The sequence below is a fragment of the Grus americana genome, chromosome Z (assembly GCF_028858705.1).
Source record: "Grus americana isolate bGruAme1 chromosome Z, bGruAme1.mat, whole genome shotgun sequence".
Classification (NCBI taxonomy): Eukaryota; Metazoa; Chordata; class Aves; order Gruiformes; family Gruidae; genus Grus; species Grus americana.
The window spans coordinates 83,045,340-83,058,137 of NC_072891.1; the positions used below are offsets into that span (position 1 = coordinate 83,045,340).

Below are 12,798 nucleotides of genomic sequence, written 5' to 3' on the forward strand. Positions count from 1 at the left end.
GCTTGAGAGGATATCAAAAGACAAGTGCTGCCTGAGAACATCACCTGCAAAGCGGAAGAATAGGTTTGTTATAAACCATTCTCCTTTTCCCAATCAACTTCTCTAAGCTCAGAAATAGCCCAAGTGCTATGTCTGGACTTCCGTGAACTTGCTGGAAGACTTGGATTTATCACTATCTTAATAATTTGTCTAAAGGGACTTCCATAATAAAAGTGCAGGGTTTAAACAATTGTTAACAAGTTTGTTCATATTTCAGCTAGAATTCAAAGTTATTTAAACTATTTATAGGAAGTAATCCTTCAAAAACAGATTAATTTAAACCAAAACAATAAAAATCAAAATAAAATCCTGAACTAATTCATCCCAGTCAGTTCTATTAGAGAAAAAGCTATAGACAGGAAAAAAAGAGTCAAGCTAGCAAGTCACATTACTGGAGTGAGAAAGGGAGACATGAACTGAGGAAGGAAGAAAGCAAGCAAAAAATGCTGAATCTTTGTCAAAGGCACCTTTCCTTCTAAAATCTCTCAAAAATTAAGTAGGTAGTGAGCAAAAAACAAGACAAAGTGTTTAAGAATCCTGAATAAAAACTACTAATCTCTCAGTCACATTTTACCTGTGTTTCCATTTGTTTAAGATGCTTCCTCCCACCCAGGTGCTGATAAAGGTCTCCATGAAAAAAATAAAAAAAGAAGGCAAAAAAAAGCCTTTGCCCGCTGCTGTCTTAAAGTAACTTATGAAAGAAGTGAGCAGACGTTCCTCTGAAGCTTACATACTATATATGGAAGTCAGGACTATCAGGGCTGCTATTTATTTTACTTTAAAAGTCACTTTTGAGCATTATCAGGCAGCTGTAGGAAGCATTGCTCACAATCATAGCAATATGCTCCCTCTAGTTTCAGTATCACCTCACATTTCAAAGGTGTTTATTGCTGTATTTTAGTTTTTAATAAGCCTCGTAGACTCATATAAGGATTAAACGGATCCAAAGAAAGACCATCTCCCACTCAGATCAGACCGCTGACCAGGTCAGCCATTCGGTTCTGCAGAACAATGAAACAGCAATGGCCAGAAGCACTGATCTTAACATTAACAACATCCAGGTGCCTATTTTTCACTGCAATCAGTGCAACATCTGAAGAATAAGACAGCATGAGCTCTTACCAAAAGCTCTGCAAAGCTCAGCTACACACACAATTACCTTTGCTGAATGCAATATTATGTAACTGCAGTTCACTTTTACTCACAAGCTTTCAGAATAAATACCCATGCCAAGAGCAGCTGTTACTTAACATTATTTTGAGGTCTTCTCCAGCATCCAAAGTTTATTCCCACCCATCAAATTGCAACAAAGGGTTACATCTCCTATATTGTGAACTTGGCCGAAGCAGCTCACTATTAGAATCAAACTGCGCTGTATTGTTTTATTTTCCTGAATACAACATGAACATTAGATACCTAACTATAACTTAAAAGCTAGCCTTAATTAATTCTATTAGTAGTGATACATCTCGAACTAATAGAAAGTGGGTCCATTATTGCTGGACCTGTCATTTTTGTCATTCTACTCATCTGAAAGACATTTCCTAGGAATGTTTGGAGATCTGAATCTATGAAGTCAAATATTTTTCTTTAGGCCAATTCACACAGTTAAGCCTTCATCCCCGTTAGCTATGAAGAGATGGTGTGAAAAAACAAAGCTTGCAGCACCAGGAGCACTGAAATATTATACTGCAATGAAACCGGTAGAATCATGCAAGGTGTTCTCAGACATCCCGTACGCATGCGGTAGGTTCTAGCTGGTGTACACAAATCTTCCCCCAGTATCAGTAAATGCAATTTATAAACTAATAAATAACTTAAAAGGCATTCAACATAGCAAGACAGTTTATCACCAGCTTAAATTCTTGATTTTCTGCATTCACTGACAGTTCATTTTCCCATATGGTAGGTTTGCTACGTATTAAATATTTAGTTAAGCTTTTCCATTTATAAATGCTTATTATATGCCAAAGCTGTACACAAATTCCAAGAAAAAGAACAGTAACATAAAACCAGCAAGTATTAGTTAAAAAAACCACTGACCTCTGCAAAGTGTAATTATTAACTTTTTTAAAAAGCTACTGTATATAAATTCTCATTCCTGTTTTGCAATTACACAAAACATCTGAAAAATTGTCATTCTACTTTGTTTTGCAATGGTTTTATACTTGGAATCTATCCCCCAGTTAAGCAAAACTTGTGAAGTTAATGCTTTGCTCCTCTTTACTACAGCTGTTTTATTATACAGAAAAATCTATTTCTAAAGCCAAGAGATATTAGTTGTTACTGTACGTATGGCCAAGTTATAACAGATTAGAGTGGCAAAAGATGACAATCTGACAGAGCAGAAATTTCAAGATTGAACAGTTTAAGTAGATCATTTCTTCCAAAAGAGCATAAGTTCTTTAGTATAGCTAAGTACCTTTGAAGAGGCACCAAAATCAAATAGCCCTTTCAACTGAACTTTCAAAAAAATTTAATTTTCATTTCAAAAGGGATCTTGAAATTACTAGATACACATACATCCGTCTCCCACAGCCCTGCAAGATACATTCAGTAATTTAAAATAAAGATTTAATATAACTTCATATATATTATATATTTAATATATAATATATATTTATATGTACATTACACAGATACATACACTCTCAGTCAGCAGGATTAAACTGTTTTGTTTTGAAACGTCTGATTGGTGTTGCTAATCTTCTATTATTTTGTGAATTCAATGGAATTTATCTATTACCTGAAAATAAGAAATTTAAAAGATCCAAATGGAATCTGTGGATCAATATTAGCACCATATGGATGGCCATTACTTCAAAATGACTGCAGGGACCGAAATAATGTATTTTTTTTATAACTCTCCTCTTGCTGCACAAGTATTCCTGCAAAATATTTAGGCAGCAATACCTGTCAGGTCCATACATCTGTTCCTGTTAAATTTTATACAACTTTCCTTACTGTAATATACAGTATCTCTTTTGTCCTGTTGGATTATTTCATTTTTCGTGGAGAAAAGTGATCGATAGCTATCCAACAGAATTTTTTTTTTAAATCCCCTATCTCCTTCCATTGTATGGCTCAGTTTCAAGATTTAATTGATAGGCGGCCACTATCACTATAACCAGTACCCTTCTAATACAGTTCAGTCACTGACTTTTGATGCTTAAAACACAAAGTTTTGAGGTTGGCTTGCTGTTTATGGAAACCAAGATCCTCAGAGGTCATATCTTTTCAGCACGCTCACCACCATGTGTGACACGATAACGTCAGTCTCAATACTATAATTCAATTAGTTACCTACCATTTGGGTAACAAAAAAAACCAAACCCAGTTGTGATTTTAAACATTGTAAGAATATTCACCCTGAGAACACAGAGGAAGTGTTTAAAAAAAAATCTGATATGTTTTCTCTTCATACGTAGTTTTCTTCTTTTCTCTTCATCTCCTCTTGGGTACCTGGGTTTGTATCTAGTATTTGACCTCACGTTTGCTGTGTCAGTTGACCTGTTCATGCCACAGTCAGGTACTGGTGATAGAAAAGCCCAAAAAGGCTTGTAGAAAAGAGGCAAGCAGCAATCCACCAGGTGAGGAAAGACAGGAGTCCCCGGAACAGGAGAGGAGTGAAAATATTCTTTAGGCTTCCCAAAGCCATTGTTATTTGTACTACAGTTACCTTCATCTTTCCATCAGCAGGTGGAGACTCAGAATAAACTGAACTGGGAAGCAGACTGTTTTCTACCGGAGTGTCAGAATTCAATTCTGGGTAGATGACCCAAGAATAGTTACCTGTTAAAAAGAAACGAGTAACAGATTTTTGTAGACTTAAATTCAAGTTCTGTTATTTCTATCACTCTATAGAGCATCTTAGATATATTTTTCACATACACACAAAAAAAAAAAAAAGAAAATAAGTTTTTATAACTTAGTAAACACTAATTGTATTCACCCGCATTGCTTCCTGACCATAGTAGCAAGCTGTTAGGGTAGGATTCATCTTACCTTCTGACATCCTCACATCTACATGTGATATAGCTGCCTTGGGACCCCTGTCAGTGCTGGGTACAATTCATCTCACCAGATGTAGATGTCTACTTCAGAATGGGATGAATCACAGCCCAATAAAGCCTATCTCTTTCTGTTGACATTTTGCAAAAAGAATGCCACAACTGCATGGCAGGCTGTGAAAGACAATCCCTCACAATAAAAAAAGAAAAACATCCCATATCTCAATTTCTGTTTCAAAAGCCCAGTTAAGATTGAAAAGCTGAAAAAAATTCCTTTAACAGATGCTCATAAGGTTAAATCAACAATGTGTTATACAATTCACTTTTAAAGTGACAAATATTTCAACAGAAGTAAACAGCTTAATTTGTTGTATTACACAATTTCTCAGAAATAAATTAAACAAATTAGCATATAATTGAAAGATGTCAAAAGCAGTAACAGAAGAGGGCAGCTTAAAAGCCATACATCAGTATGTTTTAAGTAACAGGAATCTACACTGTATTTCTGTATTGCAAGTACCCGTACATTCTAATTCTCTTTAGTAAGCTGAAAATATAAAAGCCTGGTGTAGAACAGAATGCATTTTTGTTGATCCAATTTTGCCTACCTAGTGTTTTCAAGAGCAGAGTTGTGTGAAGGAGCATTACCAATGGTGCAACATACTGCAGTGCAATTACACAAAGATAATAGAATACCCGAGCCACCTGGGAAAACAGAAGAGAGTAATTCGTGAGTTCTGGCTGATCAAAGCAAAGCTTTATGAACATGTCTAGGAAAAACAAGCAATTTATTAAAACAACAATACTTGTGCCTTAAAGCTGTTTTAAAAGTTTTCTGGCATGTCTTGGCATGTGACATACCGTCTTCAAAAGACCTAATCAAAAAAATTCCTTATAATGAACTCTAGTTTCAGGACATTTACAAACCTGAGAGGAAGTGCTGAAAGGAAATAATTAAAAGCATCAGCTCTGTTAAAACAAACAGAATCAATTTTGCTTCTACAAACTGCATGTCATCATTCAAAGATTCCTATTTCAATACACCAAAATCAAAGCTAAATATATGCTTAATTTTTAAAGTCCACAAACTAAACCCCATTTCAAAAATGAAGTAGTCATCATTGTCCAAAGCCTCATAAAAAGTAAACGAAAGTATGGTTAATACTGGAGTCCCTTTTCAAAAGCAAGATATTTTAATATTTCCAACAGTATTTTAAAAACAGTGACAAGATGCTTTCTCATTAGTAGTTGATCAATAATAGCATTTAAATGGTCTTTATTTCAGGTATAAATTATGGTTCATTGAATTCCACTCTGATTTATCCCTCCTCCTGCTCCAAATCTGTTCCATCTTTCTCAAGATTGTTACATTACATATTTTATATAAGCTATTGACCAAAAACAGGAGATCAAACAAAGAAGGAAAAGTCACAAAATCAGTAGCAAGCAACGAAACAAAGCTAAGGGGATTTTAGAAAAGAACAAAATACAAGGTGGCAAAAAAGATTAAGGTAGACATGACATTTTTGGAAATATCTCTAAAACCTCAAAGGGCTTCATAATGAGCAAGCATCAAAAAACTAACATGAGAAGAAAAAGTAGTACGACACTGAGAGAAGAAACAGTGTAAGACAAAAAATATTGTAAGATAACTGATGGAATATGATAAAAAGAACAAATTAAAACGTAACGATCACTGTAGTATAACAGATAGGAAAGACTTTACTGGTTGAAATTCCAGAAGACAATAAAGCAGACATGGCTAGTAAAACGAGACACGACTTCATTTAGTGGCCACGGCCTTCTTAAACAGAAGATAAGGAGATACTAGATACATGGATTTAGGAAGTACCACATGGAGAAGACATTATTGTTTTACAGATGGGGTGAAAGCTCCCAAAACTAAAATTATACATTCATAGCACAGTTCTGTCCTAACGAGTTGCTGCTACCTGTATTTCCTAACATTTTTTCCAAAGCCAATTGCTAGACACTTTGTTTGTAAATAACTACTGCATAGTCCACTGACGACCTTCAGATACTCAGTGAGGCCAAGGACAAGACTGTAATAATGACAATCTTAAGAGAGGAATCTTTGTCTTATAATATACTTCAATATTCCTCCTACAATACACCCCAACTCAGCAAGATCATCAGGCAGCACTGTCATGCAACACTAGAAATTTATTTTGCGGACAACACACAACACCATTCTACAACAAGCTTACGAATGTCTACCTCCTCAGTTTGTTGGTGGTATGTTTTATTACTTTTCTTAAAATTAAAAAAAAAAATCAAAGACATTTTCCCTTTGACATAGTAACAAGATGGGCAGACAGTTTTTTAACTACGCTAGTGCACTTGAGTGGTCTGACAGAATTAAACACGTTTCATTTTATACCAAAATACAACCGCCTTAAATTTTACCTCAGTTTAAAAATCATAGTTGGGATTAGATAACAGTATTGCACCCTTCTACCTAAATTTAACTTCTTTTTCTTCCCATGTTGTAGCTACAGATCACCACACACCCTGTGCACTCCCCAGGATCTATTCATGCTGAAGAGAAACACATCGTATTTCTACATATTTCTAAAGAACAATTAATGAAGGGATCTTTTGTAACAACTTAAGCCATCTGCATAAAATGGATGATACATCTCTCCATATTTTGGTTTGCAGAATTTATCTGTAATGGTGCTATTTTTATAGGAGATATAGTTTAGGAAGTTTCATTCAGATTTCAGCTCTGGTGCCACAGAAGACATAACAAACTGGAAAAAAAGCATTTGTACAGACAGAACGCTCCAAACATGTAACCTCAGTGCCAGCATACTTACCATTTTCTGTAAATCAACCATACTTATTCTGCCAGCTTCCTTTTTCATCTGATCCACACTTTTCTGGGCTAAATTCAGATAGGCCTGTAAATGATGACGCATCATAGCCAACCGTAAAGCACACAACAGGATTATAATCCACAACCTCATGGTGTCAAATGTATCTTCTGACATTCTGTGGATAAAAAAAAAAAGCGTAAGGCTGTTTTCCAAAGGTCACCTACTGCTAGAGTTATTTGTTTGTATCATTTGTAAAGAAAACTTGAAGCATATTGCCAAAAATACTTAATATACAATCTACAGTTTATGATGTTCATATGCAAGTAATATTCACTTTTGCCCTCTGCTTCTCTCTCTACTGTGCCTTCTTAGTAGCCCTGTTACAGCTATAGAGCCAAATTAATATCCACTTGTCTGTAAACAAGAGCAGCACTTAAATTCAGAGCAATGAAGACAGGACACTAAAAGACAAGCTTGCTCAGATAATTACAGGTTTTGACACACACAGTTCTAGATAGCAAATGTGTATATCGGTTGCTTAGATACCCTTTTATAGCACAACCGTCATTTTAAGATAAACTGAGGAACAAAACGGAAGCACAAAATATGTGTATTTGTAATATTTTGTGTGTTAGTTCAGTGGTCACAGAATCATCTTAGAAGCATACCTTAGACCTAGAAAGCAATAAAAGTGTCAGCCAATCATTTCTGTTTCAAGTCTATTTGAATACTATTTTGTATTATCTAGACTAATAGTGACAATGACAATCACCTATGCTGCTTATTGATTTCAGATACTGCTCTTCCTGAAAATTTTTTCCCTTTTTATGTTTTAAATACTTTAGACTGTCTTCAGTGAAACCACTCCGCTCCTACACCAATACATAAGATACAAGGTTCCTGAAGGTGGCTGTGAGGTGGTACTCCACCCCTAGGAAGAACAACCCATCACTGCCAAGGAGATGACAGAAGAGAGCAGCAATTTCGGGAACCACCACCTTACCATTCAACACTTGGTAACTAATTCTCATTCTCCCGAAATAACAGAAGCCCTTTAAAGCTCAGCTGCAACTTCCACAATATCTTTGACAGTAGTTACCATTAAATTTCAAGTCTTCCACATTTCTACGGCTTTTACAGGGCACTACTAAGACTTACGGTTTTGTTCTCAATACCCCAGAAAGAATTTTTAAAGGGAATCTTACAAAGGGACGCTCTCTTTGCCCAAAGGTGGGTTCATAATGTAGTCCTTAGTGATTGGCTTTACCCACAGTAGAACCATAAATAAAGGTGCCAAGAAGTTTATATGTAGCAATGTTCTGAAAGAAGAAAAAAAAAAGGGGGGGGGGAGTTATTAAATGCAATTACCATACTGTTGAAAGTGGTGGTACAGACTCAAGAGGAGGAATCAAAATTTTAAAATAGTTGGGAAAAAGGTAAATAAGAAAATTACTTCCCTATTTTATAGGTACGACTTATGTTTCAACAACACACTGTGAAATCACACTGGTTGTGCCTTAAGTACTCTTTTGAATAAATCAAGTTTTCAGATATTCTAACAATCTAACCGAAGGAGCTACCTGCATTATGTCACACTATAGTAAAAGATAGTTGTTAAGAATTTCCTTACCATAGCATAGCAAACTGCACTAGCTATTAGAGTTTTAATCTAGAAAGTCAGCATCTCAGATAATTATGGGAAATATGCTGCTATATTACTAATTTTTGGTTTACTAAAAATGTACTCAGATTAATTTCCATTACCTATACAAACCAGGGGAAAAGTTCTCAGAGGTCAGATTTCCCAGTTTAATGAAGATTTTTTTGCTTAGGAACCTTGACTGAATGAAACTTGTGCTTACATTCAATTAAAGATACTCGGACAAAAAAAAAGCAAGCACAACTAACTATTCCATTTTAAAAGCATTGTACAAAACCGCACAGTTACTGTAAAAGTAGTACTCTTTTGTACTCTGAGTACAAAACAGCAGAATTTAAGAAGAGGAGATAGTTTTCTGGAGTTTTCCTTGAAATTAATATCCTTCTTCATTTCTGAATCCCACATCCCAATCATTTTTCATTACTGAAATGAAACAAAAACAGTTGAAGACTTCAGTGCTGCAGATTTAGTGGTTTTGCTACCGCAACGCTTCTTCACTAACAGAATCAGCTTGTCTATACTTCCATCTCCAATCAGAGTGTTTCTACACTATAGAAAATGGATGTAATCAAAAGTTATTCTAAAGAACACAAGACCTTACTGATTTCAAACTATTAGGTTCCTAAAACCATTAAAATGTTTGCAGGTTTCAGAAGATGTCATCACACACACACACATTTAAATCATTGGTTTCAGATGAAGAAATAAGCAAGTTACTCAGTGTTGCTAGGGAACACCACAGCCTCAAAGAACAGTCCAAAGCATTTCAGTAACTTGTGAAAGCATTTTACCTGAATTTCTACTTATTTAAGAATCCTACTGAGTTAATGGACTGGAATGTGCCAAAGGATGGCAAGAGCCCCTTTATTTATTTGAGTACGAGGGAAAGGCTGAAAGACTCTTGAAGAAAGCTCTGAAAAATGAGGGAATGTGTATTGAAAATGGTACCGATTGATTAAGACTCAAAAATATAGCAGTGATATCCTTCCCTGCATAAAGAAAAAAAAATCAAACCAGCTATCAAAACTAAAAGGGATATCAGATTATTTTCATTCTGTTTACCCAAAAAACCCCAAATTTACTCCCTATATACACGGAAGATTCATATTAATAATTTTGAATACATTAGTGATTTTTTTGTTGTTGTTGTTCCCTATATGGTAAGTCTCCCATTCTGTACGCATTGGGAAAGGGAGCTTGTCTACCCCCTCTTTTTTTGTTTTCATTCTAGTTTGTTTTGGGGTTTTTTTCTGGGTGAGGGGTTTGGGGTTTTTTTTTTTTTTGGTTGGCTTTTAGGGGAGCTTGGGGGCTGGTGGTTTTTGGGTGGCTTTGGGGGCTTGGAGGTTTTGCTTGTTTGTTTTTGGTTTTTTGTTTGTTTTCTTCCCAAAGGCAGACCATGTATTTGACTACAGTGAAAGGCATTGTTTTCCGGCACGCAAATTGGAGAGCTTTATATGAGTGATATGTCATCCTCATTTACTACTCCCCTTTAGTCACTGTCAAACTGCAAACAGTCAATAATGATCTACTCATTGAGAAAAACATATCACTAAGGGCAAAGATCAATTTCTTCAGGCCAATCACTTGGCAATGATTCTTTGTTTATAATCGCATTACCTAATTACATCGATATCTGACCAAGTTTTAAACCATTTAGCCATTTTTTTGTTCCAGCTGAATAGTCAAAGTATTGGTAGACTTTTGAAAATAATTAGTTTGGTGTTGCACAAAGTTATCTTCAACAATCAGTTCTAATATCCTCCAAACATTAAGTTACAGGAGACCTATTTTTCACAACCCCATTCTAGTGGATATTAATTAACCTTATAGTTCTCGATTAATGAACTTCTGTTTCAGAGATTTTATATTTCTGCTTAGGAACTCATGCCCACAGATCAAGGAAGATATTGGAAAATTAGAGGATACTTACAGAAAAGTCACAAGAAATTTTTAAATATTGAGAACTGTAAAAATGAAAAACTAAGCAGTTTGTTTAGCTGAAAAGAACAGATTAAGAAGTGACTTGGTCACAATCTACACATAGACAGAAACTTAATAGCAGATACAGCAAGCCAACAGCTTGCAGCTGTACCTGGATGCATTCAACTACAATGAGGGAATATAACAGAGTACTAGGTTATAACTTTACCAAGAGTGAAGGACCCACTTTAAACACTGATTATTTTAAAACATCTGGGCATTGGGGCGGGGGGGGGGAATGCAGTTTGAACACAAATAATTTTTTGCATCAGAAAATATAATGGTTCTCTTAGGAAAGTGACCAGACTAAATGATCACAATGGCCTATGCTACAGAATCTGTCATTCACATGTACTAAACATCAAAGGTCAAGATCTACGAAAGACACTTGCAGTTTGTCCCTCAACCAGAGAATGTTGAAGATAAATAGTTAAACTGGAGAAAACATTTTACTACCAAACTCAAGGACAGCTGCAAATTAAAGTATTCCTTTAAACTGGTATTAACATCTGACCCATCTGGGTCATCTTTTCTTTATATCTTACCCTAAATTTATTAAAGGCATGACACCCACCTGGAGGTGGGGGTGGGGAAAAAAGTCTGTGGTTGCACCTCCACTTCTGGACAGTCATCTTAACTTCCAAAAATATATGATGGGGGAAAGGAAGCAGTAAGCAGAAACATTCATGGTGGAGCTCTTGCAGGAGGAAAGGAAAGCTCCTTTAATTGGGACTCTAATTACAAGGCAAAGAATGTAACAGACTGGCAGAGCATAGGTTGAGCAGAAAGAGGCGGGTGGCAAGTCTGCTCAAGATACGAAAAGCAGGCAGCAACAGAAGTCTTAGTCACTACCTTCTTGTTGGAATAGTTCGCTTTATTTATTTTCAGACATGAAAGATTTAAGATTGAGTAGCATATACCTATGTGCACATATTTTCTCTTACTGTGTTATTTTTTCTGTTGCTAAATTCAGAGCATCCAGATGCATTTGAGCCAGTCGCAAGCCAGGGAATGTCAAAAAAGCACCAATAAGTGAACACAGAACAGCCAGGAACAATTTGAAGGTTAGTTTAGACACAGGACCCCTAAAAGAAAAGAAAGGAAATAAGCATTTTCTTGGGGAGGAAGTTGGGGGGTGGGGTATCAGAGACTACTTTCAACTCAACAGTATCTAACATTTAATTAAAAAAGCAAACAGTATTCTACAGTTTTAGTCTGGAATATCAGCATTACTACAAACCAATCAGGAGTTAAAATAAAAAACCTAAGTCATTTATTTCCTAGAAAGAACAGAAAACCTAAGCTACTGCCTATAAGATGTTAAGTTTGTTAGTAGAGAACAAAAAAAAAAAGGACTATTTTTATATCGTGACAACAAATTATATAACAGAAGTAGCTAATAAAATGAATTTGATGATTATGTTTTTAAAAGAGGAACAGATGCATCATAAGTTTACATGGTCAAAGACAAAATGGACATTTAAGTCATACTAGTCACATTCTACCTTTTATCAATCAAAAAACTCTACCAAACTGTTATTACTGCATTTTTTCCACAGATTTATCTAAAACATACATGTGGCCAGTTAACATGTTTCTTCCAAGTCATTAATACAGTTTGTTTTATGTACTTACTTGTACTATGAAGTACAATTAAGAATTACAGAAAAAAAAATCCAGGATCAATTGAATTATGGAATTAACAAACACTGGTTTATATTAAAAAAAAACCAAGTGACGTAACTAACACATATTAAAGAGGAACAAAAACAAATCCAGTGATCCACATGAGTTTCAGATTCTTTCTTAATCTATGTCATATAAACTACCAAGAGACACCATCATCAACTCAATTGCTGCTGTAAACAACCAAAGCACTGTAAAAGTTCAAAAATAAATGAACACTTAACAGGAAAAATAATACAGAAGTTAGTAAATTTGCAACAACTTAGCAAAAGCAGAGTGAAGAAAGCTAAGAAACACATGGGATTCAGTTAAAGGTTTCCCATGAGTTTATTCATAAATGACACACTAATATAAGCAGGTTCCCACAGTGACGACATACCCCATAAACGCATTTTAGAGCACATGCTTAAGGAAAGAATTGTAACCGAAATCCATTTTACAATATGCAAATGCTGTCTATAACACCAATTGTACATTTATGTAACATCACAAGCTATGGCACATTCCTTTGCAGTCTATACAAAACTTGGATGTCCTGTAGCAAGCAGATGTTTTTGCACAAACACCAGTACAACCCGAAAAC

At 35.3% G+C, this 12,798-nt stretch overlaps 1 protein-coding gene across 4 annotated transcripts in view; it reads right to left on the reverse strand.

Annotated features, from left to right (window-relative positions):
- Nucleotides 1-2,498: 2,498 nt before the first annotated feature.
- Nucleotides 2,499-12,798, reverse strand: part of TMEM161B (transmembrane protein 161B) — a 38,966-nt gene continuing 28,666 nt past the window's right edge. For all 4 annotated transcript variants that reach the window (XM_054809699.1, XM_054809698.1, XM_054809697.1 and 1 more), the window contains 5 exons: nt 11,474-11,614; nt 8,095-8,208; nt 6,890-7,064; nt 4,658-4,754; nt 2,499-3,831 (listed from right to left, as the gene is read on the reverse strand). In XM_054809699.1, the coding sequence (XP_054665674.1) occupies nt 3,554-3,831; nt 4,658-4,754; nt 6,890-7,064; nt 8,095-8,208; nt 11,474-11,614 (805 nt within the window). In that variant the 3' untranslated portion in view covers nt 2,499-3,553. The remainder of the gene's footprint in view (nt 3,832-4,657; nt 4,755-6,889; nt 7,065-8,094; nt 8,209-11,473; nt 11,615-12,798) is intronic.